The sequence below is a fragment of the Mus caroli genome, unplaced genomic scaffold (assembly GCF_978045245.1).
Source record: "Mus caroli unplaced genomic scaffold, Mus_caroli_1 scaffold_16, whole genome shotgun sequence".
Taxonomy (NCBI): domain Eukaryota; kingdom Metazoa; phylum Chordata; class Mammalia; order Rodentia; family Muridae; genus Mus; species Mus caroli.
This window is the reverse complement of record NW_028227271.1, coordinates 44940263-44960495: the sequence shown is the minus strand read 5'-3', so window position 1 is coordinate 44960495 and position 20233 is coordinate 44940263. Positions and strand designations below refer to the sequence as shown.

The 20233-nt window shown below is 44.9% G+C and overlaps 1 protein-coding gene across 3 annotated transcripts in view; it reads right to left on the bottom strand.

The window, feature by feature from the left end:
• The window catches only part of Washc5 (WASH complex subunit 5), a 45532-nt gene that overhangs the window by 11567 nt on the left and 13732 nt on the right, over positions 1-20233 (bottom strand). For all 3 annotated transcript variants that reach the window (XM_085831647.1, XM_021182760.3, XM_085831648.1), the window contains 13 exons: positions 18527-18640; positions 16586-16757; positions 12974-13101; positions 9202-9331; positions 8153-8265; positions 6150-6316; positions 5995-6070; positions 5167-5277; positions 4257-4397; positions 3349-3429; positions 2746-2847; positions 1638-1817; positions 343-467 (listed from right to left, as the gene is read on the bottom strand). In XM_085831647.1, the coding sequence (XP_085687773.1) occupies positions 343-467; positions 1638-1817; positions 2746-2847; positions 3349-3429; positions 4257-4397; positions 5167-5277; positions 5995-6070; positions 6150-6316; positions 8153-8265; positions 9202-9331; positions 12974-13101; positions 16586-16757; positions 18527-18640 (1640 nt within the window). The remainder of the gene's footprint in view (positions 1-342; positions 468-1637; positions 1818-2745; positions 2848-3348; positions 3430-4256; positions 4398-5166; positions 5278-5994; positions 6071-6149; positions 6317-8152; positions 8266-9201; positions 9332-12973; positions 13102-16585; positions 16758-18526; positions 18641-20233) is intronic.

Genomic DNA, 20233 nt, shown 5'->3' with positions numbered 1-20233 from the left:
TAAGGGCACGGACTGACTGTACACAAAGCTTGTATGGTGTGCCCTTAACTGGCACAGTGCTATGGGGGTTGGGGCCTGGCATGATCTAGGTACATGCTTTTGTGCCTAGATTTCTTCATCTGTAAAGCGTTAACAGCAGCAAGGCCTGCCACCTCAAATGCCTGTGAGGAGTGAGTATGCAGACTCGGGGGATATGCTAAGAAGGGACATGGGCCAGTGCTCAGTAGATAATGGCTCTTATTAAGTGCTTGGGTGCTGGACTAAGGACAAGGGAGCACACATCAGTGACACAGGCATGGATGTCGGGAGGACTGAAGCTCAGCCACACTCAGAAATGCTTACTTTGGGTCTGTGATCCGCAAGATTTCTCTGCAGAGTCGACCAATAAATGTTATAGACTCATCCACAGGTGCGAACTTGGGGATTGGTATATGAGTGGATTGGTACATACTCTGCCAGTCTTGAATCTAGAAAACAAAATCATAAATGTCTAGTTCAATTCTGATAGTGTAATTTGTTATCTTTTCTTTACACAATGTTACAAGCAGTGCACAAAGAGGAACAATTAAGTGTTCCGTGGTTTTGAAGAGAAAACATTTTAAATGGCCACCAAAGTCCTCCCTCCTCAAATGCTACCCAGAACATGAAAAGGAAGGGCTAGAGGTGTGGCTGAGTGGGTAGAGCGTGTGCCCAGCATGAATCCAGGGTTCCACTCCAGCACCTCAGCAGCCAGGTACAGTGATGCAGGTCTCTAATCCTAGCGTCAGGGAGGTGGAGATGGGAGGACAGAAAGTTCAAGGTCATTCTTGGCTAAATAGTGATTGGAAGGCTAGCTGGGCTGCAGAAAAGTGAGAAATAGGAGAGACGGAGAAACATGTTTTTTTTGTCTTGTGAGTCGAGATGGACAATGAAATCTAGAGATGTAAATTATCATAAACTTCAACAATCTCTTGAAAGTGTCACCTGCATGTGTCAGCCTTGTTAAATGCTGTGTAAAAGCAGTGACACTTGACTTTTGTTGATATTTTGTGGTTCATTAGATATAAAAAACAACTTTCATAGCTATTTTTCAAAGAAGATACACAAGGCCCATAAACAGATAGTCATTAGGGAAGCAGGCATCCAAACCAGGTCCATTCCCGCCCTACAGGGCTCAGAAGTGGAGAGTGGCAAGTGCTGGCTGGGGCATGAGGGAGGTGGACGCCCATGCTCTGCTGAGGGAGGGAGGGAGGGAGGGAGGGGAGGTCTGTAGTGCTGCTGTGGATGGACTGGCGATTCCTCTACAAGCCAAACAGCAGCACTGGGTCATGGGAGGTTTCAAGGTTCCCACTCTCAAGTCACTGTGTTCTAATGAGCATATCAGCTGCTGCTAACTAAGGTCACTTGGTGACATCTGCTTTCTCCTAACACAGAGCTCCCTGAGGCCAGGTTCCATACCCACTTTCCTCTTACCAGCAAGTCTCTGAAAGGTGCTCTGTGGGACTCAACCATTTTCAGTAGCATTATTTAGATGAAAATCAGCAACAACAACAACAACAAAACTTTCTTGTTGGTATTGCTGAGATGTAGAGTGTGTATTTTAAATATGAGAGATAACAGATATAGTCAAAAATTAAAAAAAAAAACTTGTTCAATACCTTTGTTCTTAAGAAGTTATTACACTCCTGTTCCACGTTATAATTTATAATACGAGAGACTTCCTCCTGCCAAATCTTCAGACCATAAATGCTGACGTAGTCCTGTATATACTCAAAGGAGCGATGGAACCCATCCATGGTGGCCCCCAGATCTTTCAGTTTGGGCATCAACTCACTTGGCTACACAGAGACGACAAGAAAACTATCAACAGGAGCAAACGGTCAACACTAACACGTCTGTTAGACCTTAACTGACACACTAAGGCACTATAGTCATGGGTTTAGACATTGTCAAAGCTTTAGAAAGGTTTCCTCCTGCAGCCAGGTTGACTGGCAAGTAGTGCTGTTAGACACTCTTACCAAGAATAGACATCCCTCATTTGGGAAGGAAGCCTCATACAAAGGATATAAAGATGAACATTGGTGATTTCAATAGTATCAATTTATGAACACATCTAATATTGTACACCTAACACTTAAGTTGAATTTGTTGAAGTGAAACATTCCTTACACAAAAATTTATGGCCTACTCATTTTTCTCTTTAGAAAAATTATCATACTTTCAAATAGATAATGGAAACTTATATATTAAAAAAAATAAACAACCCAGTCTTTCCAGTTTCTATCTGTGCTATGGTAAACAAGTTCTTTGGACAGTAAGTAACTCTTAGTCATAAGCATCAATTCAGTTCTTAAAACACAGGATGCGGGCTGGTGAGATGGCTCAGTGGGTAAGAGCACCCGACTGCTCTTCCAAAGGTCCGGAGTTCAAATCCCAGCAACCACATGGTGGCTCACAACCATCCGCAACGAGATCTGGCGCCCTCTTCTGGAATGTCTGAAGACAGCTACAGTGTACTTGCATATAGTAAATAAATAAATCTTTAAAAAAAAAAAAAAAAAAAAAAAAAACACAGGATGCACAGAGAGAATCATTTTAAAAGGGATTTTTTTTTGAGTGGATTATAGAAAGAATCAAAAGAGCATGTAAGTTGTCACCAGAAAGCATATATTGGCTTTGCAGGAGAGAGAAGGCACTGTCTTGTTCCAAATGGTGTCCCAGTGCACGCTGGGAACTGAGTGATAGGTCCATTCTGGGCATGTGTACCTTGGCACGAGGGTTGAATATCAGTCCCCGGTGAAGGGCGAAAGCCACGCGTTTAACCAGCTCTTTCCTTATTCCGTCTTCCAGCAACTGCTTGGGATCCACCTAAGTGCAGATCAAAGGCATTCGACGGCGGCAGGGAAAACAGGGCGGTGGCTCAGAAGGTCTGCAGTGCAGCATTTTCCGACCTCATCTCTAAGTGATTTACATTTGTAAAATTCTGTCCCTAACCATCTTTAGAGGGATAGACTGAATTTAGGACTCTGTTCAGCTCAGTAAGCCTCATGGTAATTTTACAACATATTACCAAGCTGAGAGATATGGACAGTTTTTAACTGCTTTACATTTTAATTATTTCATTAAATGTAAAGTGTTGTTTCTTACAGCCAGTAGGAGATGGTGAGATGAAATTCCAAGTTCAGGTCAGATAGTCGTCTTTTATTATGAGCAATCAGGGTTATGTTTCTTTTTTCTTCCATCAACAAATGGGTAAAAATGAAAGTTTTGAGCAGCACGAGATGGCCACATTCCTACCCGTTCCACATGTAATTACCAGAAAATCAAACAAATTGCCACAGGCCACACACAGCAGCGCTCAACCCTTACCTTGATGATGCCCACCAGGGTCGTTTTCATCATCAAGATGCCCTCAGTAAAGATGGAGATGGCGTGAGTGAGCTTGGCAACCTTTAACAGCAAGAGAGGGAGGGGAGATGAAATACATCACAGGGGAGAGTCCTCACCCCTATGCATGGCCAAACGACTGGTCAAAGTAATGCACTGGGCAAAGCCAGCAGTGTGTAGTTGTGTAAAGGACACTGATGTGCCCGTGCCTGGGATGGATGTGAGGCTCTGTGGGGCACAGTCGCTGTGAGCAGTTCTTCGTCCTTTTTTTTTTTTTTGAGACAGGGTTTCTCTGTATAGCCTGGCTGTCCTGGAACTCACTCTGTAGACCAGGCTGGTCTCGAACTCAGAAATCCGCCTGCCTCTGCCTCCCGAGTGCTGGGATTAAAGGTGTGCGCCACCACGCCTGGCTAGTTCTTCCATCCTTTAACATAGCACTTCTCTCTAAACTTCAGAGCTGGCCTCAGGTCTAAACTTCTTCAGAGCTGGCCTCAGGATAAGCTGCCACTGCCCAGCTTCCTGAGTGTAATCAGAGCATTTTCCACTTAACAATGGGTGTAACTTATGCTAGATAGGCTCACTGAGCTGTGACTGCAGCTTGAGTATCGCACGTACAAAGGAGGATGTGGAAAGTCAGGTCGTGGGACAATGACAGAATGTTCAAGAGAAAAGAGCTCCATCTCTACAGAGAACTCGGGTGGGGAAGGCTCTCGGGGACACTCGGGAAACATCAAGAGCACTAAGGACTGCAAACCACGTTATCGCTGAGAGGGCAAGAACACAACCACAGGAGGCCTGCTGGGATCCCGGGATATGCCAGGAGCCACTGGCCGGGGATGCTTCGTGATGGAGCTTCAAATGTCCAAAGGCAGAAGTCAAGGGCATGGCACCTCATATCTCGGGCCAAGCTGAGCGTAGTCCCGCAGCTTGTCCTTGTCCAGGCGTGTAGGCACTTCCATGATGTCATGGGTCTGAAGCTTGATGATCTTCAGGAGAGATGTGAACATGCTTTCTGGAATGATCTGCAAAACCTTTGATGAAAACACCAGGAAGAAATACAGTTGAGAATCTATATGGGTTTTTTTTTTTTTTTTTTTAGCTGATGAACAAGGAAGATGAGAGCAAGAAGGTCCCAGTGTATAGGACGACAGTTTGTGTAAGAAGTGCTGAGAAACTTAAAAGAACTAGTTTGAAAACTGTTAGAAGGGTGTAAGACATGTGTACACACCTTTAATCTCAGCGCCAGGGAGGCAGAGGCTGGAAAATCTCTTGTGAGTTCAAGGCCATCCTGGTCCACACAGCAAGTTCCAGGACAGCCAGGGCTACATAGTAAGCTGTCTCAAAACGACTGCTAGAAAGACAAGCTCATGCCATCCTACCACTGCCCAAGATGTCAGTAACATGTAGGAAGGGTCTCAGCCAGTGCATGACACAGACTGACTCTGAACTCAGACATGGCTGGGTCCTGGATCCATCACAAATGATTGGAGCAAGGACCAAGATTCTCCTGAAGACCTGAACTAGGTTCTAGTAAGAGAATGTGAGCTGTGATCTGCCTCTGAGCAGCCCGCTCTGCCCCTGAAGAGGCTACGTCACCTCTGCTCCTCAGCTTCTGCAACTCTGAGGCCAGAGCATGTAGAAACCAGTGTGATCTCCTTACAAAGTAAAGCACACTTGCACGTCTGCAGCTTCACTAAGATATGCTTATATCTGGACATTTCTGGGAAGAAACCCGAAGAACACGAAGCTCTGCCAGGGCACTGTTTATTTAAGGAAGCAGCTACCAGAGGCAGTCCTTACCTTTCTCACGTATGACACCAATTCTCCCGAATAATACTGAGACACACTGAGGAGGTCAGGGCTATTTGCTTGATTAATACGTAGCAGGGGAAGGTCAAGGGCAGAGGCAAGCTGGAAGGAAACAACACATATCTGTTTCTTGCTTCATAAATGCCCTAGAAACCTCTTTTCTCAAACTGGAATTTACAACGCAACATTTGTACTTTGCCTAATAGAGGGACCAATTAGAAAGCCTCAACAATACGTCAAATAGGTTCTGACAATACATTAAAAAAACAAAACAAAACAATTCACAGTCATCTACTGTGGCAGTTTCTCCCACTGACCACTGGCAGCAGCTGGGAATGCGTGAGACATGTCAGTTACCAGACCTACCCCAGACTGACTCAGCAATGTGGGAGCGGGGTGGAGCTGCTGTGCTAAGTAACTCTGATGCACCCCAAAGCTGGAGAGCTGCTATTCCATGGAAGCCCTTTGCATTCCAGACTCCTTTTCACCAAAGAAGCTGTTATGTGGCTCAGTACGTAGGTCTCTAACCCAGGCATACAGATTAACCATGTACTTATAACAAACCATAGATTTACTTTAAAACATTCATAATTCTTTCACCATTATTAAAGATGAAAGCGAATGTGCATACTAATGAGATGGAGATTCATTTTTACATAGAGAACTAAACCCTGGCAGAACACTTGATGCTGCCTCTGATGAAACGTTTGGAAAATTGTAGTGCAAAGTGGATAGATAGCCTCGTACCCTGACCAATGAGAGCAGAGCAAAGCCGACTCTTTCTTCTGCCAGAGGATGGTGTCGGCATCCCCTGCTTACCTTTAGGAACGTGGCTCTGAGTTTGGTAACCATGGATGGGTTCACCCTTATGCTTTCTTGCATGATGGATGTGAAACTGTAAAGAGGGATGGACACACAGTAAGCAGACGAACCTCCTCCCTCATCACAGGTAGACATTAGTGTATCCACAGTACCTGTCAATTAACTGCCAGGCAAAGGAAAGGTCCCCAACGATCTGCACTGTGATCAGGACTTCCTCCTTGATGTTGATGGTTCTGATCATTTGATGGAGAAACTTTCGGGTGTCAGCTAGAAACTGGCAAACTTGTAGATTTGATTCCAACTGGTGAAACTCCTGAACCTATGTTACACAGATCCATTTAATGAAACAATTCAATGCATCTTCTCCCTTAAAAACACTTCAAATAAAGCCGGGCGTGGTGGCGCGTGCCTTTAATCCCAGCACTCGGGAGGCAGAGGCAGGCGGATTTCTGAGTTCGAGGCCAGCCTGGTCTACAAAGTGAGTTCCAGGACAGCCAAGGCTACACAGAGAAACCCTGTCTCGAAAAAAACAAAAAAAAACCACTTCAAATAAAGTACAGCACATACAAATACTTTCTTGGCAAATTTTTCATTTCAAATTAAGCTTCAGAAATCTACAAAGCAAGTTCTAAGGAAGTACACAAGTGTCTAGGGTTGGAGAGCAGTCCCTGCTCTGATCCCTTACACAGACACTGATAAGTCAGCCTGTTCTCCCATTTTACAAGAAATAAACACATCCGGGGAAACAGCTTTCTTCCTGAGTGTGTACACTAACACTGCAGGGAGTTACAGCACAGCTGCCACAGTACACCACGAGGTTCCTGCTGCTTCTTTAATGTCCTCAAATTCTCATGTGTCACCCAAGAGGCCTGGGCTATATGTCTATATAAATAAGTCTAAAAACAAAACAAAACAAAACAACAATTGGGGTTTCTGAAGCTGTTTATAGTTGGGCCACAGTCTAAGGAATCCCCAAACGAGTTTCTGGCGTGAGATGCTCTGAGCTACCTGGAGGTGGGAGTAAGGTGCAATTGCTATTTGGTGGCCATCAGGATAATCTCAAAGAAGTAGAACAAAAAAGTCGAGAGAAATTTTGGCAAGTGGAAAATATTGATTATACCAATAGACAGACTATAGCTGATGTTTTAAATGATGAGTCTGAGGTAACAGTCTGACAAGATTACTTCATATTAACTGACTATTAAAAGTTTAAGAATGGTGAGGTAGAGTAACTCCTTTGGGTACAGTCAATTTTGAGTATATATATATATATATATACACACATATATATATATACACATACATATATATATGGGCTGAAGAGATGGCTCAGTGGTTAAGAGCACCGATTGCTCTTTCAGTGGTTCAATTCCCAGCAACCACATGGTGGCTCACAACCATCCATAATGAGATCTGATGCCCTCTTCTGGGGTGTCTGAAGACAGCTACAGTGTACTTACATATTAAAAAAAAAAAAATTAAACATTCCAGAAAAAAAGTTGACCGTTTACACAAATAACATCATTACATAACCACTTTTACTTTTGTTTAGTATTTTCCCACAAAGGTACACATATTTTACATACCTAAAAGATGGTTCAGACCTACAATTTTGTTTTGTTTTGTTTTTACACCTTATCACAATCTCTTCAATATCTCCAGATTATTTTCATAATTTGGCTTTTAAAACATATTTATTCAAGTTCAGATTCGTGATTCTTTCTACAGCCCTACTTGTGCTGACCACTCAGTCATCCTAATTTTACAGCCGTGAGTGTGACACCACAGGGTTGCTTCGGATGACGTATCCTGTTAGATACAGATTTATGAGCAAAGTATAGGTGGATCATAACCTGTAACTTCTGACCTAAGACATAGTATTAATATTTTAAAAATTATTCTTCATTGTGTGCACATTCATGCATGCATGTGTGTGCATGTGTGTGTCTGTATGTGAGCAACTGTAGGAGTGCAGGTGCTCAGAGGCCAGAGACAGGGAGGAGTTGGGGCTGGAGTGACAGGTGGTGTGAGCTCCTGACACAGGTGCTGGGAATGAACCAGAGGATGCAGGCTTCTGGAAGAGCAGAACGCCATGCCCTCTTAACTGCTGAGCTGACTCCAGCCCAAGTTCTGTGGTTTAAAAGGACTTTCTTACCTCTTCCAGAGCTTGTATTAGTTGCACAGTTTTTCTGCCTGCAGCAGTAGAATCATCATAATTTAGAGATAGTATTTGCTTTGAGATCTCTCTGAACCAAGCTTGAAGATTTTCTATTAAGACAGAAATGAGGAAAGCACAGTGAGCCCCAGATTCCTGCAGCTTGGACTTAACTCATCTGTACAAATGTAGGTTTCCTAGTACTTTTACCAGTGATTAACATCACTCCCACAATACTCCAGCCATCAACAGCAACGTGGCACACGTGCCAAAGCAAGACAGGTTACACTTCTGCATGGCCAGCCAGCCTAGTGTGTGACGCTGACCACTCGGGGATGAAAGGCCTGCACTTCAGTGGCAAATGCAAGTGCTAAGGTGCTCATGGGCATAGAGGGGTCGGGAGGGCACTGACTGATGGACAGGACACGGAGTTCCTGAGGAGTGTTCTGGAGAACTGAAGGTGGGTTAAGATTTGGGTTCTCGGGAATGAAGAAAGTTATCTAGCAGAGTGTAGGACAAACACAAACAGGCTTCTCGGAAAGGAAGAGAGCAACACATCAGAACTGTGAGGTACAAGCAGAGAGTTGTGGGAATTCTGGACAGGTTAAGGGATGCCATTAGTACTTATGACTTAAATGGGTAGAATGATGACTAATCTTGATCATCAGCCTGACTGGGTTAGAACAACCTATGAGCCACACCTCTGGGTGTATCTGTGAGGCTTTTCCAGAGAGGTTTGCCTGAGGAGGGAAAACCCACTCTGAATGTGGGCTGCACCATCTCATCGGCTGAGACAAGACAATAAAAAGCAGAAAGTGAGCTGAGACCAGCACTTACCCAACTCCTCTTCCTGCCCAGAGGCCTTGCACCCATGCCTCTACACCGATTCTGCCATGGTGGACTGTGATCCACAATACACCCTCCCTTCCCTAAGTTTCCTTTACCCAGTATTCTCTGACAGCAATGAAGATAGCAACAGCCAATTTCTAAGGCTTCAACAATATAAACTCTAATCTCAAACACACCCGTAACTCCTCTTCAGCAATTACCGTTTTTCTCCACTCGGGTTAGTGGTTTCACCCCTGAAAAGACATCAGCAAGCTCGGTCATGCGCTCAGAGCCCTCCTTCTTGTAATGCTCCCACTTGGACTGTTTCTCGGAAAGCATTTGCTTGAACATCTGTTGTCAAGAGGGAAACATTTATTTACTTAAGAGAAAACCCAGAACAGACAATTTTCAAAGAGATCCTGATGAATTCCAATTCCCTTTAAAGAGCGTGAGGCAGAAGGCTGGAGATGAGGCTAAGTGGGTGTCTTAGTCAGGGTTATTTGTCTTAGTCAGGGTTTCTATTCCTGCACAAACATCATGACCAAGAAGCAAGTTGAGGAGGAAAGGGTTTATTCGGCTTACACTTCCATGCTGCTGTTCATCACCAAAGGAAGTCAGGACTGGAACTCAGACAGGTCAGGGAGCAGGAGCTGATACAGAAGCCATGGAGGGAGTTCTTTACTGGCTTGCCTCCCCTGGCTTGCTCAGCCTACTCTCTTATAGAACCCAAGACTACCAGCCCAGGGATGGTCCCACCCACAGGGGGCCTTTCCCCCTTGATCACTAATTGAGAAAATGCCTTACAGTTGGATCTCATGGAGGCATTTCCTCAACTGAAGCTCCTTTCTCTGTGATAACTCCAGCTATGTCAAGTTGACACAAAAATAGCCAGTACAGTGGGTAAGGGGCTTGTGCTACAAGTAAGGGCCAGAGTTCAGATCCCTAGAGCTCACACACACACACACACACAAAAACCAGGCAGGTGGAGGCAGAGACGGGATGCTCAGAGAAAGCCAGCTAGCTGCACCCCTCACACTACGCATGGACACAGGAGAACAACACACAAAACGTCAGTTTGTATATATATAGATTCACAAGAAATTACCAGTGACCCTGACACCGTCTCTTAACATCACTACATTACAATCTGAAGTGGAAAGCCAGCCAGCTGTTCCCAGGCCTTGAAGGCTCAATTCAGAAGGTCTTGGGTAGGCCAGGGAATCAGCACATAAAAATGAAATAAAATTTGTGACCATTGCCCTGTGGCCTTTTTTAGAGAATCATTCCCATGATTGCAATTTAGTCATGGGAGGGTTGAGCATCTCTTGCCAGAGGACAAGGTAATGAACTACATGACCTATGTAAGCTCCTTCTTGTTCCCTTAGATGGCGACTCTGCTTACTGGTTTCCTCTATGACATATAAGCCTAAGCAGGGTAGAGTTGGCTAGCGGAGAAAACATAACCAGAGGCTGTTTCTCTCTCTCTAGGAAGCAAAACTACAAAAACCACACTGATATCTAATCAAACAACACACAAAAGCACAGGAGTTTTCCACTGTGCCCTTATGAGATAACAAGCGTGGACACTAAATTTGTCAGCATCATAAGGAAACTGAGAAGAGGAACAGTGTCAGAGACCACCTGCAGGGGAGAGACCAATGGCAGGTGGGACTGTGGAGGAAGAATCGTAGCTGTCCAGACAGGACCTGTAACCAATGAACAACACGTAAGAGGAGGGGGAACACCGAGATTATTTATGGACTCTACCCTGGCTTTCCGAATGCCTGGGAGAAATCGATGTCATTTAACAGTGGCAAAGCAATACCACAAAACAACCTTGATTACAGGCTGAGCGGCTTCAGGCCTCCTATAAGCTATTCACTGAACTCAAGGGGTTCCTGTCTCTTAAGACAGAACAGGAGCAGGACATTTGCGTCCATTTGTGGAAAACACTGTGTTTACTGTGTGTGCACAGATGTGTGTGAGAGTGTGCACACATGTGCTAAAAATCAAGTGCAGCAGCTCTCAGGACTGAACTCAGGTTATGAAGCTGGCACTGCAAGCCCAGGCACTGTCAGTGAGAGCATTGACGAAGCAGGAAAAAGTCAGAGAGTGAGCTGCAGTGTCCGAAGTCAGGCCCACTTCTGCTCAATCCCCAGCTTCCAGCACCTTTCACAATACACTGTGCTCCTTCAGTCTCTCTTTGCTTTTCTCCCTATGTGAACTGACAGAGGCAAGCTGCTTCCAGTCCAGTGAATTGACTGTTGCTAGAGATGCAGACTGGATTAGTCAGATAGCTCAGGCCTGACAGGTAGCCAAGATAATATATTCTTAAAGGACCAGTGTCTTTAGTGGGTTGGCTGGATGCTGCTTGTATTCTAATGCTAATTTGCCCCTCCCCAAACAAATGACCCTGCCCCCAGTTAATTGTGATTGGTAAATAAAGATGCCAACCAATAGCTGGGCAGAGGAGACATAGGTGGGGTTTAGGTTTTGTAGGCTTGGGGTTGGAGGGGACAAAGAAGAAGAAGGTGCTGGGGGAGGGGGAAGGAGAAGCAGCTATGGGTTAAGAGTCAAGTCAGCAGAGCCCTGAGGGCTGCCCAACTGCAGTTAAGAGCAGCCCAGATGGAATAACTTGGGGTTATCAATAGGAAAATAGATTCTAACAGCACGGAGGGCAGGTCATCTGCCCAGTTATTGTACTGATTAAGGCGCAGTATAAATATAAACACTGAATGTGTCCTTCCTCCAGGACCTCAGTGATCTAAGGTGAGGTAGAGACCTCAGGCCGGGGTTTAACATCCACTACAAGTGTTGTCTATGTGACTGGTGTCACTGAGCAAGGCTGTACTGTTGCCCCTTACTTTGTGTACCACTATGGCAGACCCTTCTCCATGCTCTTCAGAAGCTTTGGCTTCTGTCCCCAGGGATGCCGATGATTTAGCTCGGTTCCTTGAGAGGACAAATCTTAGCACACACCCCCATTTTTCACACACCTGTAGTGTGCATGTCTGGGTGCAAGCACATTTGTATATGTATGTGGGTCAGGATGCACATGGAGGTCCAAGTTAGATGCTGGGAATCTTCCTCGATTGCTCTCGCATCTTACTCATTGAGAAAGGGTCTGCCAATTAAATTGAGAGATGCAGGTATGGCTAGACTTAACCAACCAACTTGCTCTGGGATCCCATCTCATGTCACAAGTAAATGTGGGCTGCCATGCCCACTTGGCATATAAGTGGGTTCAAGGGATCTGAATTCTAGTCCTCAATTTACTCAGTGCACTGGATGGTTTTATGTCAACTTGACACATCAGAGAGGACAGGGCTGTAGGCAAGCCTGTAGGGCATTTTCTTAATTAGTGACTGATGTGGGAGGGCCTAGATCATTATGTGTGACGCCATCCCTGGGCTGGTGGTCCTGGATTTTTCTAATCAAGCCGAACAAGCCACGAGGAGCAAGCCAGAAAGCAGCACCCCTCCATGGACTCTGCATCAGCTCCTACTTCCAGGTTCCTGCCTTGTTTGAGTTTCTGTCCTGACTTCCTTCCATGATGAACAGTGATATGGATGTGTAAGCTAAATAAACCCTTTCCCCCCCAAGTTGCTTTGGTCATGAAGCTTCCGCACGGCAATAATAACCCTAACTCAGCAGCCATTGCCCCAGTCATCTCCCCAGACCCACATCCCAGTTTAAGCCATTGCCCCAGTCATCTCCCCAGACCCACATCCCAGTTTTCACATATTTTCAGAAGTGTGATTCTCATTAATTTCTGTACACCTCATTATATGAACCTCCATAATCTGGTATACTTACCCTGTAACTAAATAATTGTTAAATGTCTAATTCTGTCATTTTCTATAAAGAGCAGTCATTGATGGACAAAATCTGTTGCTTGAGTCAGAGACATAACTAAATCATAATCTTTTCTGAAATATTTTCTTCGACAGAAAAATCTCCCAAAGACTAAGGTTATTCATTTACTATTTTTACCTCTTTGAGTATAAACTCGAATTGTGCAGTGTCCAATAGCAACTGGAAGAGGATCTTGGGATTGTACCTAGAGTCTGCCAGAATCTGGTCCTTGATTTGACGAAGGCGCTTGTTGTTTGGGTCACAGGCTAGAAATAGGAAGAAGAATTTCCCACTGATTAAATGTGGAGAAAACACCCACAAAATAAGATGTATTCTTAAGTATCTCCCTTCATCTCAAGTATTTAAAAAGTATTAAGCAAAATGTTTACCCACAGTAGGTTGGGAAATATCATATATCCACACCATGGAGAAGGACAACTGAACTTGTAACTACTCATGACATGGCTATCAGTCCCTGACTCACTGTTGAATAAAAAAGACAAAGCCGAGTACAGTGTTTTGTAGGCATTTCAGGGTCAGCTTTTCTTAACTGCCCACAATGGCTGGGCAGGGTCTTCTGGCACCATTTCATAGGAGACTAGTCTCCTCATGTCCCATCTGTCCATAGTGCTCCTGGTTTAAATGTCCAACTGTGCCACTCAGATGCAGAAAGACAACCTGAAACTGCTGTCTACGGAGATCTGTTTTCTAGAATGGTGCGGTGGTTTGAATATGCTTAGGCCATGGGAAGTGGCACTACTAGGAGATGTGGCCTGTTGGGGGAAGTGTATCACTGTGAAGGTGGGTTTTTTATCTCCTAGTGATCAAGCTCTGAGAAGTGGAGAAGAAGAGAGTTTCTTGGCTGTCTGTGTCTCAAGATGTAGAACTGTCGGCTCCTCCAGCACCATTTCTGCCTGCAAACTGCCATGCTTCCTGCCTTAATGATAATGAGCTGAACCTCAGAAACTGTAAGCCAGACCCAATTAAATGTTTTCCTTTTAAGAGTTGCCTTGGTCATGATATCTTTCCACAGTAATGGAAACCCTATCTGGAAATTAGAGTTTTGGGCAGAGTTCTCACCATTCTGAGAAGTGTCAGAAATTATTCTCTAGGCCTTAACTGTATATACGAACAATGTGGTACACGCTGAACACGGTTTTGTTCTTAGAGTCTGGCCTCTTTGTATCTGCCAAGAAGCTTGCTGTATGATTTTTTTTTTGTTTTTTTTTTCGAGACAGGGTTTCTCTGTATAGCCCTGGCTGTCCTGGAGCTCACTTTGTAGACCAGGCTGGCCTCGAACTCAGAAATCCGCCTGCCTCTGCCTCCCGAGTGCTGGGATTAAAGGCGTGCGTCACCACGCCTGGCTGCTTGCTGTATGATTAGCTCTCAATAGATTCCCAGGGCAACTGAGGCTAACAAGCCTGACTGGCTGGTGGCATTTCTCACATACTGGGCAAATTTAGCAGGTCCTGTGTGACTCCACTGACAGGATCCTTAGAAGCTTGGGCCTGCTTTTCTCTAGATTTGCCCATATGTCCTTTTCCTTTGCTGGATTCAATCCCAGCTGTGAGTACTCCTCATGAGCGCTCTGTTCTTAGGGAATCAGAAAACTAGGTCTTAGGGTCTGCCTAACACAACAGGGAAGGAGAACTTCCACAGAAAACATGGTACTTCACACAGTGGCCGCCCTGCTCCTTGAAAAGTGCATGGGAGGCCCTCACAGCTTTTTGTGCACTATCCAGGTGCAGAGAATTTAAGGCATAATATTAGGCAGTAACCTACCCATGGAGATAACCAACAGATATCCTGGCTTTCAGTTAGCCTACTAGCTGCCAAGCAAACTGTTTCAAATAAAACATGAGAATTAAAAGAGCAGAGACATGGGAATAGTGGCTCAGTCTGTAACTGCAGTATGTGGGAGGCAGGGGGCTTATAACTTCAAGGCCAGCTGGGCAACAGAGTTGAGGACCAGGCCAGTGGGTGAGATGCTGTCTTAAAAATATGTAGTAAATAAATCGGTAACAAACATTGCTATTTGTCAAGATGTGTTTACAGGGCCAATTAAGATACAATAAAAAAAAAGTAGGATACGGCAAAAATACTTAGAAATGAAAACTATTTAGACTACAAATAAAGTTGAAATAAAAACTCTGAAAGTAAATAGACATTGTCAAAAGTTCCGAGATGAACAGGGCTGAAGCCTATGGTCACAGAACCAGTGCATCTCAGATGCATCACTGCTGGCTCAGCCCTCTGTTAGCAGCCCAGAATGCTGCGCAGACACTGCAGGCCCTTGTTGCAAGTTCAGGCATCACTGAGTGTCTTTGGTGACTCACCGTGTGGTGAAGCCCCCAGGAGGCCATTTGGCATAGTGATTTCTACCGTCCTTCATCAGGACTCATGCCACCTGCAGGAAGGGCTCAGCTGCTGTGGGAAAGTGCAAAGATCCAGCGTTCCATCCGCTCTCCAGGAGCGCCTGGGCAGACTGGACATGCTGGTTCTGGTTAAACAAAGAGAACCCCAAAGGAGTTCCATTTCTACTCCCCTCTTCTTTTTTGAGGAAAAGTCTCTGGCATTTCAGGCTGGCCCTGAAGTGGCTACGCAGCTAAGGATGACCTTGGCAAACCCCTGAGCCTTCTGCTTCTACTCCTCAGAGAGTTGATTACATGTGTGCCCTGCACACTTTCAAGGACATAAAGAGTGAGGAAGTCCCACTGTGGGTAGCTCCTAGAAGTAGAAACAGATGGCAGGTAAAGGGCTGAGAGCATCGAGCTACAGGAGCTGAGGCTATGGCGACTGGGTCACAGAGGGGCCAACACAATGATCTGGTGGGACAATACTGCTGGAACAGGAAGTGAGGCAATGCTTGACCCAGGGTAGGTCCTTAAGAGAAGCTGACTGGATGAGAGGTGAAAAGCAGAGGGCTTGCCAATGTGGTGATATGCATCTGTAATCCTAATTCCTGAGCAGATCACTACAGGTTCAAGGCCAGGCTGATCTACATAGCAGTTTTGGGACTAGGCATGACTTCATGGGAAGACTGTCTTAGAAAACAAATAAAAACAAAGCCCAAACAAGAAAGCAGAGAGCTTTCCGGGCTTGCTGGACACACAACTCTTGGGGCAGTAGTCTAGATGAGTCAAAGAATATTTACAAAGCATTTGCTAAGAATAAGCAACACCTCTGAATGTGCTCAGCGTCTGTCTCAAGTCTCTTCGACTGTTTTCTGGGATTTTTAACACTGGCTTTCAAGTCATAGCTCATGGAGCCTGGGGAGGCGTTTCACACAATGTGTTAAGTTCCTGATGCTGATGACCAAACTGAGGAGAGAAGGTCTCCAAGAGGCCATGACCCAGAAGAGGCTGAGGCCACCAAATCACTGCCCTAGGAACCTTCCACACTCAGCAAGGCACACATGTTCTACGTCTGATTCTGATCACATCTATGGTCCAGGGTTTCATCCCGTTTATTAAGTCAAATCTTCCCGAAAGCCTGGCCAGTTTCTGCCTTCTGGTGGAGCCATCTTTGACTTCTCTGTCAATCCACTCCACCCCCACCAGAGACTCAGGCCTTGTGGTGCCCACTATGCGTTTCACATGGAGCTCTGATTTGCCAGCTGGGGCCTTTTGCTAATTTCCTAGAGCTGCTCTCACAGGTTTAGCACGAACAGCAGCTTTAAAAGAACACAAATGTACACAGGTTTCTATATTTTATGTTTTAGGGCTGCAAATGTGAAGCAGGGCGCATTACCTGAGTCGGCCGTGTGCAGCATCAGCCAGCGGATGGCGACGTTGCAGTCTCTCAGGCAGTTCAGCAGCCTGGGGATGTTGTCCAGAAGCACCTCCTCCCTCAGGTAGCCCTCTTTCAGGAACTGCTGCACCTGAGCGCGAACTCTTTCGCTGACACTAGCGTATCTGCTTGCCTTTGACAATTAAAAAATCAACAAGCTGAGATTAGATGGAAGGAGAGAGATCTTGAAAATGAATTATATTCAGTTGAATCCCCTGACAAGTACAAGCTTTCCCTCCTTCCTTCCTCCCTTCCCTTCCCTTCCCACCCCCAGTTTAATTCCATCATTTCTATATGAGGTACTAACATGGATTATACTTACAGCACCAAGGGCAACTGGTTCACTGGATTTTGTTTTGAAACGGGAGTCTCACTATGTAGCCTGCAATTTGCTATGTAGACCAGGCTGAGGCTGAGCTTTGAACTCACAGAACTCCATCTGCCTCTGCTTCCAGAGTGCTCAGATTAAAGGTGTGGGCCACCAAGCCTGGTTTCGTTAGCCGTTGAAAAAGGAATACTGCCCTCAGACTTCTGAGGCTTCACTTTAGTTTGCAGTGATTGAACACTGCTGCCTTTATCCTCTGGTATGTTGTTTTCTTTGCCCAATGCCAAACTGGATTGGGTGGTCTCTCTGATCCCTTTCATTTTTTTTTTTTTTTTTTTTCCTTTCTGAGACAGGGTCTCACCATAGCTCTAGCTGTCCTGAAACTCACTATGTAGACCAGGCTGGCCTCGAACTCACAGAGATCCATCTGCCTCTGCCTCCTGAGTGCTGGGATTAAAGGTGCATGCCACTATGCTGGCTTGATCCCTTCAACTTTTAACTTGGATAGAAAAGCAGCACAAAAGCTGAGGCCAAACTGCCTGTTCTTCCTATTGTGGTTGGCAACTGCAGAACAGAGCAGACACGGTCAAAAAATCAGACTTTTGTTTGGCCTTCTAAGTCAGGGTCTTGCTGTCCAGCCCTGGCTAGCCCTCATCTCACAGCAACTCTGGCTTAGCCTTCTGAGTGCTGGGATCACCACACCCTGACAAAGGATGAGACTTCCACAGGACAATAAGAGGCTTAATAAAAAGTGCATCTTGGCAGATCAGAATTGTGATTTTCCTGGTCATTTGACTTTAGTACAGTAAAGGCCCAATGTTAAACCTTGCTAATCAGTCAACCAGTCAGGCTGATTTAACGCTCGGAAGAAACTTCTTACAATGCCACAAATGAGAAAATGCAAAATTGGAAAGGACTTTGAGTAATGAAAAATGAATGGTCTGACTTCAGTAAGCATCGATGCCACTTTCCATAGAAGGCCAACAGCGAAATCATTTCATGCATTATTTAAGGATTCAATTTACTTGGACAAAACCTGACAGAGGTTTTAGAGCCAATACTGTTCTATGTAGAGTGGAAACGATGACCCAGAAAGACAGGTAGGAGAAATATTAAGCACACACTTGAATATTTTAATTTTCCTGTATACTCAGCTATTTTTTTTCCTCGCCTGGTATTCTTAAGAATATAGCCACGTGACTCAGAAACAAGTACCCCGAGTCTGTGCTTAAATAAACCAAGCACACACCAGAAGGAATGACTTAAACTAGTTTCATTTCAGCACTCATCTACTGCTAAAGCATCAAGCCAGCTAGCTCTATTCACAGGACATGGGCTTCACACAGGAAACAGTCACCTGTGACCCTGTCGCACTGAATCTTCCTTAGGGCCCGAGTCTCTAATTTCCTCTGCCACCCAAGCTTAAAACCTGTACTTAGCTCTGATGCATTTTACCTCCGAGCTCTGCAGGAATAAGGCTAGGAATATATTTCCAAATTCCGAGGAAGTGTACTTGGTTTGTTTCCCATAAGCCGGGCTTGCCGCCCAGTTACTCACTCTGCTTAGTCCACACCCACCTGTTCTTTGACATTGGAGAGGTCAAGGGTATTGTTGAGAGCAGTTTTTGCAGCTTTGTAAGGTTCCCAAGCATCAGCTAGATTAACGGTGATACCCATATAGATGCTGATTACCTGAGAGAGGAGAGAGTCACTCAGTATTTGCCCAGCATCTACTGCCATCAAAGAAAGGGTGGGGAAATAGAAATATTTTTTTAAAAGATTTATTTATTATTATACATAATACACTGTAGCTGACTTCAGACACACAGAAGAGGGCATCAGATCTCATTACGGGTGGTTGTGAGTCACCATGTGGTTGCTAGGATTTGAACTCAGGACCTTTAGGAAGAGCAGTCAGTGCTCTTACCTGCTGAGCCATCTCACCAGCCCCGAAATGGAAAGTTTTAATCCATGTCAGGGAAACCTAGGGTTCTGCGAATAAACACCAGGCAGAACTCTTTGGAGTAGGAGCGGCAAGCTAAAGCACCTGAAGTGAACATTCTCTTCCAAATGCCGAGATTAGATTTCTAATGGAGACGTTATGGGGAGGAGAAAAGCAGTCACTAATAAGAGGAAACACTTGTTTCCTTTTTCTTTTTGACCTGGAGGTCTCTCTAGGGCTCCATCATGGCTGCTCAGTTTTCCCAGTTGTTTTTACGCTCTTAAAAGTTAATGATGGGGCTGACAAGATGACTCTGTGAGAAAAGGCATTTTTCTATGCAAGCCTGGTGATTTAAATTTAATCCCTTGAACTCTGGCATTTGTGTATGACTCACTACACACACACACACATTCACACACACACACATCACACATACACACCATACACATTCACACCATGCACACATTCACACACACACCACATACACACCCCCACACACACACTATACACACACCCCACACACTATACACACATCCCACACACTATACACACACCCCACATACTATACACATACCCCCCCCACACACACACACACCAGTTTTTAAAGTCACTAAGGACTCTTGAGAACTTCCAAACAAATCTACTGAAACCAACATTAAGTGATTTTTAATAATGTTATGTGCACAGTGTTTTGTCTGTAGCTGTGTCTGCATATCATTTGTGTGCCTGATGCCCACCAAGACCAGAAAAGGATGTCAGATTTCCTGGCGCTGCAACTATGAATGGTTGTGAGCGGCTATGTGGGTGCTGGGAATCAAACTCAGGTCCTTTGTAAGGGGAGCCATGTTCTTATCCACTGAGCCATCCGTCCAGTCCCCGGTTCATTAACTTTTAACCTTGCTTTCCAGAAAGTAAATTTCATGTAAGAACTTCCTTTAGGAGCAGGTTTGCCCATTTCCCACAAACTTTGTTGTGCAGCACTTTCACACTGCAAAGTTCCGTTGTTGTTTTGATATCGGTCCCTCTTTTATACATAAGCCACCTGGCTATGTATGTGTTCTTCAAACATTTAAACACCCACCCCCTTCCCTTTTTGTTTTTGTTTTTCGAGACAGGGTTTCTCTGTGTAACCCTGGCTATCCTGGAATTCACTCTGTAGACCAGGCTGGCCTCGAACTCAGATATCAGCCTGCCACTGCCTCCCAAGTGCTGGGATTAAAGGCATTTGCTACCAGTGCCTGGTAAAAAATTTTAGTATCTTTTTCCAAACATAAATAAAAGAAAAAAAAAGGCAGAAGAAGAAGAAGGAGAAGAAGAAGAAGAAGAAGAAGAAGAAGAAGAAG